Source organism: Pinus tabuliformis, chromosome Q, assembly GCF_031772625.1.
Source record: "Pinus tabuliformis cultivar Carrire ecotype Pingquan chromosome Q, CPIR1, whole genome shotgun sequence".
NCBI lineage: Eukaryota > Viridiplantae > Streptophyta > Pinopsida > Pinales > Pinaceae > Pinus > Pinus tabuliformis.
In genome coordinates this window covers 1007484653-1007503251 of record NC_142296.1, presented here as the reverse complement: position 1 = coordinate 1007503251, position 18599 = coordinate 1007484653, and the positions used below count along the sequence as shown (strand labels likewise).

At 32.6% G+C, this 18599-nt stretch overlaps 1 protein-coding gene across 1 annotated transcript; it reads right to left on the bottom strand.

Moving 5' to 3' along the window:
* Positions 1–2712: 2712 nt before the first annotated feature.
* On the bottom strand, positions 2713–6771 carry LOC149222897 (cysteine-rich receptor-like protein kinase 10). The gene is made up of 7 exons (XM_089385663.1): positions 5256–6771; positions 4999–5142; positions 4780–4898; positions 4466–4676; positions 4116–4350; positions 3842–3992; positions 2713–3738 (listed from the first exon to the last, which is right to left on the bottom strand). Exons 1-7 carry the CDS (start codon positions 6124–6126, stop codon positions 3361–3363), a joined length of 2109 nt encoding a protein of 702 aa, XP_089241789.1. The 5' UTR covers positions 6127–6771; the 3' UTR covers positions 2713–3360.
* Positions 6772–18599: the final 11828 nt, after the last annotated feature.

Here is an 18599-nt window from a genome sequence, read left to right as displayed (position 1 = left end):
TGTATCCTCACAACCTATTTTATTTTGTTAATAGGTAATTAACACCACCTATACCTAGACCCTATATTTTCTATATATCATGAATATGATATATTTTGAGATGTTTTTTAAGTTGTAACAAAATTGCCTTTTTTTTTTTTTTTACTTATGACAAACCCATCAATTTTTAGTAACACTCACAAATTAGTTATTCCATATTTTACAATTTTCTTGCCTTCATCATAGTATTAAATACAAAAAAATATATTTTGACCTCTCAAATTTTGATTCCGTTTGTAGTGCTCAAAAGAAACTAGAGTTCATTCCAAAAGAATAATCCAAGCTCCATGAGTACATCACATGACCCAATTGTAATGTAATTTAATTTAGTAAACTTTTTTATTTATTGTTTATGACATAATGACTCCTAAACCCTAACACCATAGGTAAAGTACCAGAGAAATGAGTTTAAGGCAAAGACTCCTAGACCGATCTAAAATCATAAGGTTGAATATGGGAGGAGAACCGAAGTTCAATAAAAATTAGTTCTTAATATATTTATAAGAAGCTAACTAAAAATGAATTTTTAAAAATTAGGAAACTTAACAACTTACTACATATAAATTTATATATATATATATAATTTTTTTATAAATATTTTATATATAATTATTTAATAAATATAAATTATATAAAACAAATAATTTATAAAGTTAAATAAAATATCTAAATATTTATTGAGATTAATTAAAACGAATTTTTAAATGTAAAAAAGAGAAAAAAATCATTATATAAATCAAAATTTCACAGAGATTTTAAAAAAATTGAGTTTTTGTTGTTTGCTTAATCTATTTATGCATTCAAAAATGTTTAGACAACAAAAAAATTATAATCTTAATTTGAGTTTTTGTTGTTTAATCTGTAAAATTGGAATACCCCATAAATCTTTTCAAGATACTTAATCCATTTATACATTCAACAATGTATTTTAAACAACAAAAAATTATAATCTTAAAATACATGTATTAATTTGTTTGTTAAATATATATTTGACAAACTCTACCCATAAATTTTATTTAATATTATATATATTTAAATTCCTCTTAATATATCTCATATCTCATGATCAAATCTACATTTCACATTTTTATAACACTTATTTTATAAATATCATATTTTTTATTACTATTTTTTTAAACCAGGAAAAATCTAGTAAAATAAAACATATATAAATTATTCAAAACCTAAATATATACAACTTTATTTTTTTAATTAATATATACTTGTTTTAAAATCAATCTCTATATATGAGATTATTAATTTGTTTTAAAACTTTATATATTTGCAGGTCAACTTTTATGGTCCTTGAATATATCTCACGATCAAACAAGTTTTCTTATAACTTTCATATTTTTTTATAACCGTGAAATAGATAAATCTTTTTCATAACATTCCTGCCTTGATTGTATATGTACTTTAATAATTAAATAATTTACCAAAACATGGCATCCATTAAATCTACTTCACGTGAAAAAGGTATCATCTTCTAAAGCTGCTTAGGTAGACTAACGAGGCAAAGTGAGTGTGGATTCATGCGATGCAACCTAACCTGACATTGCTTATATGGAAGTGGGCGAAGAGTTCGCACGCCTTTCTGATGTGTATCTTTTTCAGCACGAAAAAAAAGCTATATATTTGTATTATATTTATCAATAAAGATTGTACAGTCAATGTATATATATGAGAAAAAAGTCCAGCGGCTCTGACAGATATGAGGTTCAAAACCACACTAAGTGGAAAGGCTATAGAAAAGATATCCTGTTCAGCTACATATAGAACATGTGAAGCAAAAAGTATATAAGAAAACATTGGATAGTGAGAAAATTGATCCCTGTGACAAAATATATGAGAATTCCTTTAAAGGCAAAAACAGTGGGAAATAGATACATACCAGATATTCATCATTAGGAAGAAAAATTATGTACCGGGTAAGCAAAAGTCCTGGATCTGGTAGGAGATGTTGTCCACCTTGATCTGCATCCAAGTCTTGGATCTGGTAGGAGATGTTGTCCACCTTGATCTGCATCCTCTAGACGCCTTAGGGAGAAAATAGACCCATTTTGGATAAAGCATCTGCTCTTTTGTTTTTTCCCATCAATATGTGAAATTGTATAGTCCCTTCTGCTACTCCATAAAGCCTCTATCATGTTCAGCCATCCAGTAAAATTGCTGATTGTGTACGCTGAACACGAATCTCTGAAATGTTGCTTTGCTTACCATTCACAAACCCTGTGACATTGTTGGTCACCCGAAGAGCCTTGAGTGCAAAGAAGTGCAATTATGATCACTCTCAACGCCCCACTTCACTGACATATTTTAGCGCACTCTAAAGTTTCACTTTTCATTTAAGTGGCGTACTTTAGCATGATCTGAAGTTTCACTTTTCATATGAAGCTATTGGTTTTTTTTGGGCATAAGCCAAACCTTTGAGGTCGAGTAGTCATCCACTTTATTTCATATAAGAACCACACATATTAATAAAATTTATTAAGACATCTGGAAAATATCCTAATATGTTACAAAAAAATCACATTCACTACTCAGAGCATTATAACTGGAAGCACTTCCTAATAAAACAGAGAAATATTTATACAGTAAGATACAATAGGGATATCATATTTTATTAAATAAAAGAAAACCAAGAGAACAATAATACTACAATGGAGGCCGGCTTAATTTTGTGAATAAATTAACAAAACATAATCATAGTGCACTTGCCTAAGATACTATAACATTGCCACGAAATAGACTTCAGTGCCTCACAAATGGTTGACAGCATGAATACCGTAGGAAATTCTTCAAATCTGTCAGAAAGCGGCATTCGACTAAAATCCCAGATTCCCAAATAACCCTTCAAATATACTGAATGGTACGGTAATGATAAAATTTTGGGTAAAATTTATAAAGTGTATACATCTGTCATTACATCTGCCATTCATTCATTAAGCACAGCAGGTGTGTGCACTGCTCACTAATAACCACCAGCTATTATGCATCACTGATTTAATGTTCTTCAGAATTGTGTGGGTATGAAAGAAGCTACTACCATGGCTCTAATCAATAAGTGCCTCCGCGAAAATCTTGAATCTCGAAGGCCAGCCTTCTATGACTTGATTTTAGTAATGGGAAATATGTGCAGAAACAAAATGGATGTTGAAGTACCACTTTCACATCCATTAAAATACTGTTATCCACTGAAACCCACTTTACTATTTTTTTTCAATAGTCTGAAACCCACTTTATTTAGAATGGACCGTGAAGATTATGTACCTACCTAGCCTCTAATTTACTAATGGTGAATGTGCTGTGAAGATTTTGTGCCTACCTAGCCTCCAATTCACTAATGGTGACATCATTTAGGGAAGGAACCAAAGGATTCTGTGGAGAGGCAGACGACACATATGATACGGTGGCAGAGGTCCGTGACTGCTGAATCCCACTGCTAGAGCTGCCGGCTGTGGATACTCCGCGGCTGTCGCTACTTTTTACAAATGCGGGCTTCGTTGGATTTGCTAATGTCACAGAAGCGCTGGAGATCATCAAGATAACATTAGACATAATTGGACGGAGGCCTGCATCTGCTTGGGTACATAGAAGCCCAACCTGAATGCATCTTAAAGCTTGCTCCTCCCTGCATGTTTCGGTCAATGTAGAATCTATCATATCTAGAAGACACCCTCGCTTGTATAATCTCCATGCCTGCATCACAAACATCCAAGGCAAAGGCCTACTCACTTAACATCTCCATTATCTCCAACCACGGTTGCTCATATAAAAAAGCATTCGTGAAATGAAGTCTTACCCATTCTAATAGGCTTTGCATTTCATCGGGAAGATTGGCATCACTATTTTTCCTTGCACTTACAATCTCAAGGACCAGCACTCCAAAACTATAGACATCAACCTTTACAGATAATTGCCCCTGCATTGCATACTCTGGCGCCATGTAACCGCTGCATACTCCAACCAAAATTCTCCAAGTAAGTAGGGCGTTTAATGTGCCTAAATCACACGATTGCATAAAAGTGAACTGTTCATAAATTTTATTAGGGAAGGGTAAAGGGAAATAATCCTACTATGTCCCTGCAACTCTTGTTTGGATATGGGACTCGTCTTCAGGAAAGAGTCTTGCTAACCCAAAGTCTGCAATCTTCGGATTCAATCCCTCATCCAGCAAAATATTGTTGGCTTTAATGTCTCTATGAATAATTCGCAACTGTGAATCCTCGTGAAGATAAAGAAGGCCACGCGCTATACCCATTATGATGTTGTAGCGTTTATGCCAATCAAGATGCCTCTTCTTCTCTGGATCTGTATTTGTATTTACAAAATACAGAATTCGAAATCTTTTAAATAATCAATCCGATTAAATGTATGAAAGATTTATCATCTTTCTCTCAACCAAAAAATGTCCAAACTGACTTACCAAACAGAAAGGTGTCAAGACTCTTGTTCCGGAAATACTCGTAGACAAGCAACCTTTCGGGTCCTTCGGCACAACACCCAAGCAGCTTTACCAGATTTCGGTGTTGAACATTGGCTACAAGCTGCACTTCATTCATAAACTCTCGTTTTCCCTGTCCAGATCTTACAGACAACTTCTTCACTGCTATTTCCTTTCCGTCTCTGGTTATTCCCTGAAAAAATTAAGCCTATCAACAACCTATGGGAAAAACCCTCTTCGTCTTCGTTATGTCATGCAATTTCATATGCTAATAATAATAATAGGTACATACATACCTTGTATACAGGACCAAACCCTCCCTCTCCAAGCTTCTTGTTTTCATCAAAATTATCCGTTGCTTCTGCGAGAGCTTCTAAGGTGAAGACAATTTGCTCCTGCTTGAGTAGCGTCGATTCTGGATCATTCTCGACCAAAAAAAGGTGAATGAGAATCTAATTTGATGAGATAGCTTAAGTTTGGCCATGCGAAACAGAGGCACAGAGTGCAGATTCTACCTTCATTCTGCGCATGGGTTATTTGCCTCGGTAAAATAGCAGATTTCAATCTCCTCCGCAAGGCAAACAAACAGACCATTAACGCTAGAACCACGCCTCCCACGATCCCCAATATTATGGGTAAAGTTTTTGAAGAAGAACCTTCTGTACAGTAGATCATGCAATATGTTATTTACAGAAATTGAAATTGCAATCAATTTGTGTAATACTGAAGAGCGGCGAATGATAAAAGTAGAAGCAGTAGAGAGAGAGATTACTTGACGGGGTGGGTGAAGTTCCATTAGCCGAAGGAGCGTGGGCAGCTACTGTGGGAGGGTTTGCCCTGGAGGAGGCAGACGGAGGTGGAGGTGGAGATGGACTAGGGCTATTCCCTCCACTAGAAGTGTCAAAAAAGGGGTATATTTCATAATGGGCCGTGCAGCTTCCCAAATAAGCTTGAGCTCCTTGCTTAATAGAACAACATTGGTAGAGGTTAGACCTTGCCAATTGCAAACAAGATTTGCAGTCGTTGATGGATATATCTCTCCAACACTGAACCAGACCATAAATGGTTCCAATAGAAGAATCCTCAGCTGTTCCTTCAGCGAATCCCTTGTTTGCAGGAGCATAAGCTTGATCAGAAAGGTTGGAAAGGAGATCTGAAGTGGTGCTCCTAAAACTTTTTACATTACTACTAATGTCGTTTGTGTTCACCAGATAATTCCCGTCGGTGTCTAGCTTTGAAATGAAGTCGAATTTCTCATATCGCAGGAAGCAGTGAACCATCCATACTCGACCGCCGACGTCATTTCCGCAGCGTTGTATAACACTCTCGTTTGCTTCTTGTGAACAGATTGAACAGTCTTGTTTAGATATGTTACCTTCGCACTGGAGGAGGCCATAGATTCTGTTAGGACTTTTGCCATAGAAAGAAGTGTTGAACCCTGTTTGAGGTGCGTTCTTCACCAGATCACCCATTACCCTATTCAAATTGCTGGAAAATGTACTTCCATTAGCGTAAGTAGAAGTATTATTGCATGTATATGACCGCTCGACTGATATAACGGAAGGAAAACTGAGAATGAATAATAAGCCGATCAAATGGAAGATAATAGTCGCCCGTTTGTAAGTATTAAGGTATATTTTCATGATCTTCGAACTGGCAGACGTATGTAAAGGTTACTGATGAATATGGTATACAGGCCGCTATAAAATGGATAGAGTTAGATCACAGAGACACAAGAAGCAATGATCTGGAAGCGATTGGGATTGGGAATTACCAGCAAAATGGACGAAGTTCCTTGCAAAAGGTAAGTAAAGGCTTACTTTCAATAACAGAAACCCTGAAGTAGGACAGTCTACTGGAATTGGTATCCTGAAACTATTATTTCGACATCATCAAAACTTGAGCGATAAACTTCCACGCACCATTCGGTCTCTTGTATGCATAAAATAGTCATTGCATTCAATCTGTACCGAGCTGATTCCTCCTGGAGGAACGAGGAGGGGGATTGGTAAACTGTAGTTAAAATTAAATCTGTAAACCAGAGCAGGTCATATGGTTCTCAGTGTTTCAAACCGGCAAATAGTGTTGAATTTCAAAACAAACCCATCAGTCATGGGTTGGAATTTCAAAACAAACCTATTAGCAATGGAATTCAAAACAGCTTTTCAAACATGGTTTTTCTCAGCTTTTCAAACATAGTAAGTAGAGTTTGGAATTTCAAAACAAACTTATTAGTCATGGAATATTAAAACAGTTTTTCAAACATATAATTTTAACTCAATCAAACTTGCAAGTAGAGAAAGAATTTCAATCAAACTTGCCCGTAGAGTAGGAATTTCAAAACAGCGTTTCAAATTGGCAAGTATGGTTGAAATTTCAAAACAAACTTATCTTTCATAGAATTTCAAAACAAATTTATCTTTGCATATGAGTGCATGGTTGAACTGCGGGGCTGCCGGCTTATTCGTGCCACGCCCAGTTTCCATTCACTATGGTGATGCTGCTCTGCAGCCAATTGTTTGATGGTCAGTGCATATTGATATACGCCCAGTTTCCATTCACTATGGTGATGCTGCTCTGCAGCCAATTGTTTGATGGTCAGTGCATATTGATATATGGTCAATGATGTTTGATTGATGTGATGCTTATCTGGCTGGATACATGTAAAATATTGTATATATGACCTAATAAATACTTCTTCAAGGAATTAGCCACCCCCATTTTTTTTTTTTCAAAATAGACCATTACATCATGACAGTTCACACCTTTTCAGCTTATTTTTCAAATTTCAATTTCAACCCAAAACTTTAAAAATTTTGCAAAAAATTCCATTATTTAATCTACCAATCACAACTTGCCAAACAATTTGCGTGTCAAATTCCATCTGCATAACCTCTGGCACGCATTCAACGCCGCCCTCCGGCACGTCTTCAACGCAGGGTGCCCAGCGACTGAAATGTGCGTAGTGAGGACAGCTGTTATCCCTACTCGTGCAGTTACAATTGGAAGGATTCAATGAAGTGTCCCGTCAACGATTTATAAAAATCAATGATAACCTTAATTAGTTTCTAAGTCTTAATGCATTACTTATTTATCTTTAAAATGTTATTTGTCTTTGAAATGCAATTAATACATTTCGTTAAAAATACAAGTTAGGTTTCTTTTATTTTATAAATTATTAAATGAACGTAGTCGTTTCTGAGTACTATTAACCCTGTCCAGTACTAACACAAATCATACTTTAAAGCACCAGCCAAAGTCACAGGAAACGATGATTTGTCCCTTGGTCCTATCTTGACGCATTAAGAGGGGTTAAATTTTATATTTCTCGCAAACAAATTTATATAATAAATAATAAAATATTTAAAATAATAATAAATATAAAATAATCATGTTGTATGTTGTAAAATAATAATAAATATAAAATAATCATGTTGTAGGATAAAATAAAATTAAAAATAAAATTTTAATTTATAAAATTAAATTAAACTATAAAATTATTATGGTTTATAAATTTACGGTATTTGAGTTTATAAATTTAGGTATTTGTTATGATGAAATATATTTAAAAGTTTGATGAAATCTATTATGAAATGCAAAAGTATCAATTTAGATTTATTTTAATTTCAAATTTGGTCATTTGATGAAATCTATTATCAAATGCAAAAGTATCAACTTAGATTCATTTTAATTTCAAATTTAGTCATTTTCAGTTCTTGATAAATCTAGATTTAAAATAAATCTAAACTAACTTAATCATTAAATTAATAATTAGGTATATTGTTAAAATACTTATTAAAATTTAAGTTATTGGTTCAAAATCTATAAACACTATTCCTTACCTAAACAAAAGAAAAATCAAATAAATGTTTAATGAATTTTAGGTAGAATTGTTTTTTTCCCATAAAATCATGAAAATTTGGCAATATTTTGATAAGATTCTTTTAGGTGCCTTAGAAATTTTTTATGGTTCTGAATCCATTTCCACCTTCCAAAACATGATTTAAACACTCCTTCCGCAAGATTTGTTGAAACTTTTTTGCCCGAATTCTGGCCAACTAAAATGAAATATAAATTATAATAAACTCCAACAACAACTACACCCATAAATATGTTAAATACATTTTTAACATAAATTATTATAAAATTAATACATTAAATTAACCTAAATACATCCCTACATTTTACATATCTTAAATTTCTTCTAACACTATTACACATAAAATTAGTTATCAAATAACCCTTTATAAATTTACATAAATATAAATAAGAATAATCAAATAACACTTTATAAATTTACTTATACCCATTAAAATAAATAAATAAACATACCGAAAAGATTTCAAATTCCATGCCCATTATAAAGTCCTGAAGCCTATGCCAATTTTGTGAAATTTCTGAAATTCCATGTCCATTATAAAGTCCTTAAGCCTATGCCAATTTTGTGAAATTCCATGCCCATTACAGAGTCCTTAAGCCTATGCCAATTTTGTGAAATTCCATGCCCATTACAGAGTTCGTAAGCCTATGCCAATTCAATGAGAAGAGCATTTCGATATCCTATATTATCATGATTTTATATTGGCTTAATATATTTTCGCATCAAACTGACTACAATTTATTTTTGCTAAAATTTAAAATTAAAAAAATTCATAGACATTTTTATCAAATAAGCTTTAGAATAAACAAAATGTTTAGTGCGAAAAATTTTGTTTCTCGTATATCGTTAAAAGAAAATTATAACCATTTTGTTAAATAATTAAATTTTTATTTAAAATATATTTTTAATATTTAATTTGTTTCTAAAAAATATATTAATTTATATGTAAAGCGTAATTTTACATATTAAATTGTCACATGGTAAAAATTAATATAAAGTAGAGTAATTTGGTAGGCAAAGAAGGATCAAAAATATATATAAATAAAAGAAGTCAACGTTCACAGAATTAATGGTAAGTTTTGGAATCTAGAAGAAAGAGAAGAAAGAGATTTTTTTGAGTTTTCACAAAAAAAAATGTTACTGTATTGTTGGCTAATTGAAGATACAAGATATTTGTATAAAAATATTTATAAATAAAAGAAGTCAACGGTCATAGAATTAAGGAAAAGTCTTGGAATCTAGAAGAAAGATTTTTTTTTTGAAGTTTTCACTAAAAAAATGTAGGAGAGAAGATAGGACAATTTTAGTAAAAATAAAAATAAAAATAAAAAAGACAAAGAATAAGATAATAATAAAGATTTGGTGTGAAATTTTATCTTTAAAATTTACTATGATATATCTAAAGGAATAATGAATGTAATGTGTAGGAGAGAAGATAGGACAATTTTAGTAAAAATAAAAATAAAAAAGACAAAGAATAAGATAATAATAAAGATTTGGTGTGAAATTTTATCTTTAAAATTTACTATGATATATCTAAAGGAATAATGAATGTAATGTGATCATAATCTTGAAATAAGTTTATTTCATACTATGATATATCTAAAGGAATAATGAATGTAATGTGATCATAATCTTGAAATAAGTTTATTTCATAGTTGTTGGGTAAAATTATGTTCACTATATAATTAAGAAGAAATAATATAATAATAATTAGTAGTTAACATAGACCTTTCGGAATAATATTGAAAATGTATAAATACTTATTGTATATGAGTTTCTAGAACATGGGTATATAGGATACTTGGTATGAATATCTATTGCAGCTGAAAGTTTGCTTAAATTTACTAGAAACAACAAATTGAGAGTAATAATAATATATTTTAAAAAATCTATAAACATATACAAATAAAGTAGATTTTCAAAAATTAAAATAAAATATAATTGAGTAATTTCATTACCTAAACTATTTTAGTCTTTTAAATACTTAATAGTGATCATAAGTTTAATCCTTTTAAATTTTCTCACACCCCTATGTTTATGTTCAGATACACATAAATTGGGTTTATGTGACATTAAATTAAATTGATCATCTACTATGAATGACTATATCTAATATATATTTCGTATTATGACATGTTTTGTAAATTCGGCGTATAACGCCATCCTATTTTATCAATTTGTTAACACAATAATAATTGTTAAGTATTAGTATCCATTATTGTTCTCAAAAGTAGTTAGTGCATGGTTGTCTCTACCTTTTTTGTATGATGATAATTGCTTATTTCTCATGTGAATGAATTGGTTGTTTCAACTAATATCAAATTTTCATTTTAAATATTTTGTGTTTAATTTTGTGTATGATCCTCAATTGTTATATCAATTTATTAAAATAATGTGAGATAGCTATAAACATTTAAGACATGAATTAGATTTATTTAATATTTTAATGACGATATAAAAAAATCCATATTTGCTCACATAAGGACACTATGAGCCTATATTTTGAGTGTGAAAAGATCTAAATAGCTAGAAAGGATAAGCCCTCTTAATACATACAATCTTGAAATTTTCAAAATGATATGATTGATATATTCAATTGGTCAAGATCTTATAAAAGCTCCTTGCTTTCCATGAAGCTTCTAAAAGCTCCTAAGTAAGGAGTTTTTACAAACTCGCAAAAAAAGGGAGTGCTCAAATCAAGCTCTCATAAAGCTCTTGAAAAGTTCCCAATCTCCCTAAGAAACTCCCCACGAAAGGGAACATTGCCAACAAGCTTAAAGCTCGCAAGAGCGAGGATACGTCAAGTACAAGCTCCTCAACTTTTAAGAGTATTACCCAGATATTATGATAAATACATATCAATATTGTTGTATGGGATAAATGAGTGTTTATTCTTGTATCAAACATGGCTCGAAGTGATTCCTCCCATAAAGTGTAGTTGATGGTGTCACTCCACTTTGAAGGTTCTCTATATTCTTGTGTTATTTATAAGGAGTGCATTTGATATATATGAAATTAATTATTTATTTTGTATCTTTTACATATCAATGTTCATTATAAGTGGGATCAAAGCTATTTTTTGCACAAAAAAGATGTATATGTTTGTTGTTTTTTTAAGGAAAATAGAGGATAACAACATTCATGCTGATTTTTGAAACTTTATATGCATAATTTGAAGAAACCAACTATAAATCTAAGTTCCACTAAAAAACAAACATGATATCTTTGGTTAAGCATGCACATAGATTTCATATTAGATATATTTTGATAGAGTGTCTAGATTCCAGTCAAACTAGTACTAATAAATGCAAAAGTGAATATGGTATTTCATTATTGTTGCTATAATAACCAATTAGAGAATTATTGCAAAGGTTATTATAATTTTATAATCATCACCTCTAGCCCTAGTTACATAAAGAATAACATTAAAAATTAAATTAATTCCTCAAAACCTTAGTTCTATTTTTGGAAAGATGTATGTTATAGGGAGATGTAATGGACCTAATATTGAAGAATATACAAAATGGACAAGGTTAAAAGATCTAACAAGTTAGAAAGTGAATATTATCATTCATTTAACAAATAAATAATATATATGGTGTGGCTCATTTCTCCCTATAAATAACTAAAATTCCATATGGAGAATGTGAAAGAATATAGTTAGATAGATAATTTTATGGCACTATAAAGGGTACAAAGAAAACTAATCTCTCAATTTTCCATTAAATGAGATGCTTGTCCATGCAAATGTTCGCACATCTTAAGAGATATGTGTGCGTTCACGTAGCATAACTTAGTCTAAAATGTGTAACATATATATATATATATATATATATATATATATATATATATATATATATATATATATATATATATATAAGCATGATCCACACAGAGAGAACTAAATTATGCATATTAAAAAATATTTTTTATACAAAATTATATTTTTTATTATTTTTCGAAGTTGGTAAAGTAATATTTCAATTGCATTTTGTAGACACATGTGTTCATGTAAGATATTTTTCAACTGTTTAAATAAATTCAAAAAACAAGAGTATCCTTTTGAAGAGGACACGTAAACAAGATAGTGGTATTTTTTTAAATATTGCGTTATGTATATTTTATGTTATTGATTTTTATTATGCCCCTTTGAAACTGTCCAAAAAAATTTCAAGCATTATTTTTAGAAGAAATTAGATAAAAAGTATCATATGAATTCGAAAATATCATACTCGTATGGCATTGGATAGAGGATTCCTTCATGAATCCAACATATCAATTATACCACATAAGGACAAATTTTTCCTTAAGTCTGCTAGGGTACAAAATGGTGTTGCAAAGAAATTTACAGAAGGAGAAATAAAACCCTATTTTTTAGGACCTCGACAGCTCAATTGAGTGCTTAAAATGCTTGATTGAATGTTAGAGATATAAATTCAAATAGTTTGATCAAGGGTTTAAGAAATGCTTGATCAATCCCTTATCGTGGTTAAATAGAGGCTTGATCCAGCTATAGCTCAATTGAGCATAGGGTTTTTAATGACAAATAGAGGCTTGATCGAGCTCCTCTGTAACTTCGGGTTACAAAGGAGCTCGATCGAGGGCTCAAATATTGCTCGATCAAGCTATATTTTTCCACCCAAAATGATCCCTCCCTTGCCAAAAAGTGTAACCCAACTTCATGCATAGACCCTTACAAACAAACATAATTTTATCAATGTTGGTTTGGCTAAAAGGTTGCAAGATTCCAAAAAGCATATTCAAGGAACACAAGTTGAGGGGGAGAATGTTCAAAATTTTCAATATTTAAGATTAACATGGATAAATATGTCTTGCAATTAGATTTTCATGTTACAAATGTGGATGCTGTGGATATTGTTTTCGGATATCCTTGGATGGGATTAGTTGATATAGTTATTATTAAAGTGCAAAAGAAAAATTTGAAGTTTTGGTACAAGAAAAGGAAAATTACCTTGTAGAATATTTCTCTTTCATTTAATCTCCATATTCATAAACAAACACATAATATAACTTCCAAATTTGATTTATTGTTATTGAGATATAAGTGAAAAATTACCCCAAAAAAAACTTGCTTATTCTTCCATATAAATGAAATGAGGGTAATAACTACAATGCAACATAGTCTCTGCCTCTACCACTAATTGATTGATTAAGGAAATGTGGGGTACGAGTTTTTTTCATTTTTCAAGAATACTCTTTTTCCGCAATTGTCTCCAAAATATTTCATTATTCCTACCTCCACACATTCTTCCTCCGCACATTTGCACTTTTCACAGTGAAATCGACATCAACACAACTCCCACCTTCGCACATGCTTCCTCCATAGAATGAAAGTCACCTTTACACAACTTTGTGGCTATTCTCGCCTCCGCACATCAACGAAAACCAAAACTGAGAATGAAAAATGATGATTTTGTGTGATCACAGTGCAAGAACTTGATACAATGTGAAATATGTACATACACATGTTACCCACACAATTTTTCCATTTCATACTGCTCAAACGCAAATGGCATGGCATGAGATTTCAAAGTACATTGTGAAGTGTGGAGAGATTTCATAGTGCGGAGTTTTCTCTGCACTCCACACAATGATAAATCTTCCACATAATTCATACATACTTTGTTTGTTATTGTTGCAATATTGACCTGTCGGCTGCTACTAATACTTTCTCAATGTTTTAGTTATCAAGAGTGATTTGATTGATGGAAAGATTGTTTAGAGTGTTTGTGCAGGACATCAATTGTTTTAAAATTGGTCATAAAATTATTGTTGAGTTGATAATTCATTTCTAGTTATGTGAGTTCAATGTTTCAAAGCTATAAAGTCTTCAAATATTCGTGGTCCAATTACAAATAAAAATAATAGTAGCCAATAATCAATGTTGTAGCATGAACAAGCAAAGTGTGTATGAATTGTGCGGAGTGTGGAGAAAACATCGCACAATGAAAGCTCTCTGAAATTCACGTACAAAAATGAGATGTTGTGGAGGATGTCAAACATTTTTTAATTTCTCATAAAATTATTGCCGAGCCAACAATTTGTTTCCAGTTGCACGAGTTTAATATTTCAAAGTTATAAAGTCTTTAGATATTCATGTTCCAATAAAAAATAAAAATAATAGTAGCCGACAGTCAATGTTGCAACAAAAATAAACAAAGCATGTGTGAATTGTGTGGAATATTTGTCATTGTTCAGAGTTTAGAGAGACATCCATACAATGAAATATCTCCGCACTTCGGAAATGGAGGAGTGGTGCTGGTGATGATGCAGATGATTGGGAAATCTAAATCACTCAAATTCACAATAGCATAATTGTCCTATGTCCATTTGTGTCCATAGACCGATTTAATTTGTTAGATTTTATTGAATATATAGGTTAGGTTTGATTGAATATATGAATTTATGTTAATTTTGAAAATATACATTAATATAAAAATTTTAGTACTTTGAAAATCATGCTTTTAGTTTTGATATTTTAATGCTTTGAAATAATACCATATTATGTCATAATGATTTTTAATTTTCATGCAATATGAATTTTAATTGAAAAATAAATATATAAATTAGGTTAAATGTTAAATATATATTAAAATCAATATATAAGATAACTAGTTTTAATTTTGATGTGTTAATTTAAATTTTAATCCTTTCAAATAATATTTTTCTTTGGATCTTTTAATTGTAATGCGGTTTAATTATTTTAGAGTTAGTACATGTGAAATTATTATGATTATCTTTGTGTAATTAGGCACACTTCATTTTTTATTATTAATAGATTATGTTGAGTGCATAGGTCTGTTGAAATACGGCAACAAGAATATTCCAATTTAATTTGTCCTTGAATTAAATTGTAAATTAAAATCGAATTTAGTCTTAAGAGCTACTTGGAAATAATTAATTAATTTATTTTAAATTAATTAGTCGGAGAAATTCAAGTTAGAAGTTTTAATGAAGTTATGCAAGAGTTATCCCTTAAATTAAGGAGATAAGATTGAGTTATATTTGAGTTGTAATTAGTTAAATCAGTTGACTGAGTTAAGTCCAGTTAAATTAGTTCCAAATTGTTTGAAGAACTAATAGTGAGTTAACAGTTAGTTGATGCATTAATGCACTCAACTAGTGCTACTCCAGTTAACTGAAGATTCCCTCATCAAAAACTCATGCATGTCTATTATGAGAAAGACCCAGTTGAGATTAATGTTCAAGGACAGTGTACTATCAGTTGCATGTGTTTTCTCATGGAGAAAACTCATGCATGTAGTCAAGGATTCATCCTTGAGGATTGCGCAGTTTTGAAGGCTTGGTTTTCCACTTGGTAATAGGCAAATGATCCACAAGGAACAACGCAAGGAAATAGGAGCTTGGAGGGCAAAGAGAAAGGCTGGAGAGAAGCCAAGATTACCTGTGAGCATCTTTATGGATTATACTGGGAGCTAAGGATTTATATAATTCCTATGTATTTCCACCATGTATGATAATACAATAGGGTGGGGTTTTTAGCTGAGGCTTTCCCTAAAGTATTTTCATGTGTATTGTGCCATTGATTCTTCTTCTTATAGTTATATTGTTCAGCTCGATCTTTAAGCTTCCGCAAATTGATAGTAGAAGGTTATAGTATTCTACTTTGATTTATATTGCATTATCGGGTTAACCTATCACATACTTTCTACATGGTATCAAAGCTGTGAACAATGTACTGAGAAGAGAATTTGAAGTTTGAAGTTCGAGGTTGCAGGTGCAAATTGAATTCATATCATACTTCAAGGTTGGCCAATGATGTTCTATGGCTTGAGACTTGAGTATGCCTTGGAAGGTAGCTCAAATTACATAACATGGAAAGATAGAATGGAGGCTGTATTAGAAGAGAATGGCTTGAAGGAATTCATTGATCAAGAAATACCAAAGCCAACTTCAACTAATGCACAAGAGTTGGATGAGTGGAAGAAATGTGTGGCAAAGGCGAGACAGATCATCCTTGAGGGAGTTCGAGACCATATTGTCTCGAGTCTCCATGGGAAGGATACTCCATTTTCAATGTGGAAGAAATTGAAGGACCTCTACCAAAATTGTAGTGACCAGAGGAAATTGGCGCTCAAGGATAAGCTTCAAAGAATCAAGATGGAGAAGGGTGATACTATTTCCACATATCTGAACAAGCTCACCACCTGCAGAGATGAGATTGGTAGTGTGGGAATAACTACTGCCGATGATGATATGGTGAGCCTCGCTCTCCTTGGCCTTCCAAAGAGTTGGAATAGCTACCAGGACTCTGTGAATGGAAGGGAGAAACTGTCGGATTGGGAATCATTGTGGTCGGATCTTATGTAGGAGGTGATCTAAAAATGGGGCTCTTAGGCTTCTTGTCTAGCTTATAAGAACCTCTCCCACTTCCAAAGCTTGATTTTTCCCAAGTCTTTTATGATTAACCAATGTGGAATTAAGAAATGCTTGAAATTATAGGTGTATGCTTGTATTTGTTTTCACTGATTATGTGCTATAAATTAGTGTGTTGAAACTAATACATAAATGCATATAATAGTAAATAAAGAAGTGGAGATAATACAACAATAAAGAAGACACATAGACAACAATATTAATTAGGAGTTCACCCACAAATCTTGGGCTACATCTCCGTGAGCTCTAGTGAATTGAACTAGGCTCTCTGGGATTATGGTGTAAGTCTTTTTTATAAGTCTTTGACTCAACTCCTGTTGTTCTACACAAAAAAAGTGGGTTCAGACACCATTTAATCCCCTCTGGCTCTTGAAGCTCTAGCTCTTGGGTCTGGCTATTGGCTCTGACTCTTGGCTCTTTGGCTCTTTGGCTCTCTAGCTCTTGGCTTCTTTCTGCCTTCTGCAACCTTCACACTCTCTGGCTTTTCACTTGAACTTCAAGTGACCCCAAAGGCTCCCTCAGCTACTTTTCACTTCTTTACTGCTATTACTTTCAACATTCAGCAACAAATAACAATTTGGCCACCAACAATAACTCAGCAGCCTTGTGTCTTTGACATTCATGGCTTAAAAGCCAAATCGCGCTGTTTGTTGGTTATCTCTTTCAGGCTCTACAACTTCTGGCTACAGTCTGCTCGAATCCCTCTTCTGAGCGTTCAATAATTATTGCATAACACCCTTTGGGTAGACGATCACCTGTTCCGTAACAGATGATGTCATCAGCGCTTGAAATCCCTTAAAAACAATTATTCTATGTTTTACAGAGAACGTTGTAATACACGGGAAATTCCGCAGCAAAACATAGTTCCCAGACTTCAAATATCCATAATCGCGCCCCAAACTCCCATCGGGTCTGCCTATAATCGCTATCACATATCGCAGTTGGCCTTCATCCTTCGCATTTCGTTTAATAAACGAAACTGCGAAAATACAGTGAAAAATGGTGAAATTAATGCAAACATGGGTTTGGCGGATGTGTAATTATATATTCCCATTTCGGAACCCTTTCAGGTCCGGTTTAAATCGCATTGTGCTTCCCCTTTGTACTTTGCTTAATAAGTGAGATATACAAAAATGCATAAAAGAAACGCTTTCGGCAGACTTTGAAATATATAAAACCTGGTTTATATCACCATCGGTTCCGGCCATCGGATCGCCCATATACATATATATGTGGCCCCGCTCCATGTGTTGTGCCGACGCGATACTGCGATGTGACAAGTCACAATCGTAGATCGCACAAGTCCGATGCCTCTTTATATAATAGTCTATGCCAGTGTCGATTGCGATCCGCCGATATCGGCGATCGCACATCGGCAAGTCACCGTGCCTGTGGATAAGTCCTTCCCTTTGGTTTTAAGCGATGCAATATTTCAGCAATCACATGTCGCAATGCCTTAAGACTTGCGGTTCCTCCTTTATATAGCCATCTACTGATGCAATATCAATGCTTCTTAAACAAATTAGAGTGGGCCATGTGGCCCAATCCCAGCCTGCCATGTGTCAGTTGTGGATTGGCCGATGAGCCTACAATCAAAATTTTCAATATAGTTCAAAATTTAATGAAATTTCCTCCTTTTCTAAGGACATTGGGAAATTTTCATTTTACAATAACTCCATCCAGAGTCCATTTTTGCCCCTCCAAGTTGCGTTGGATTCAGAATGAGGAGATCTCTGCTATGAGACTATATCTAGGAGTAGCATGCGATTTTCATTTTCCTCTGATTTACAAAGGATTTGTGCCATTTGGCACCTT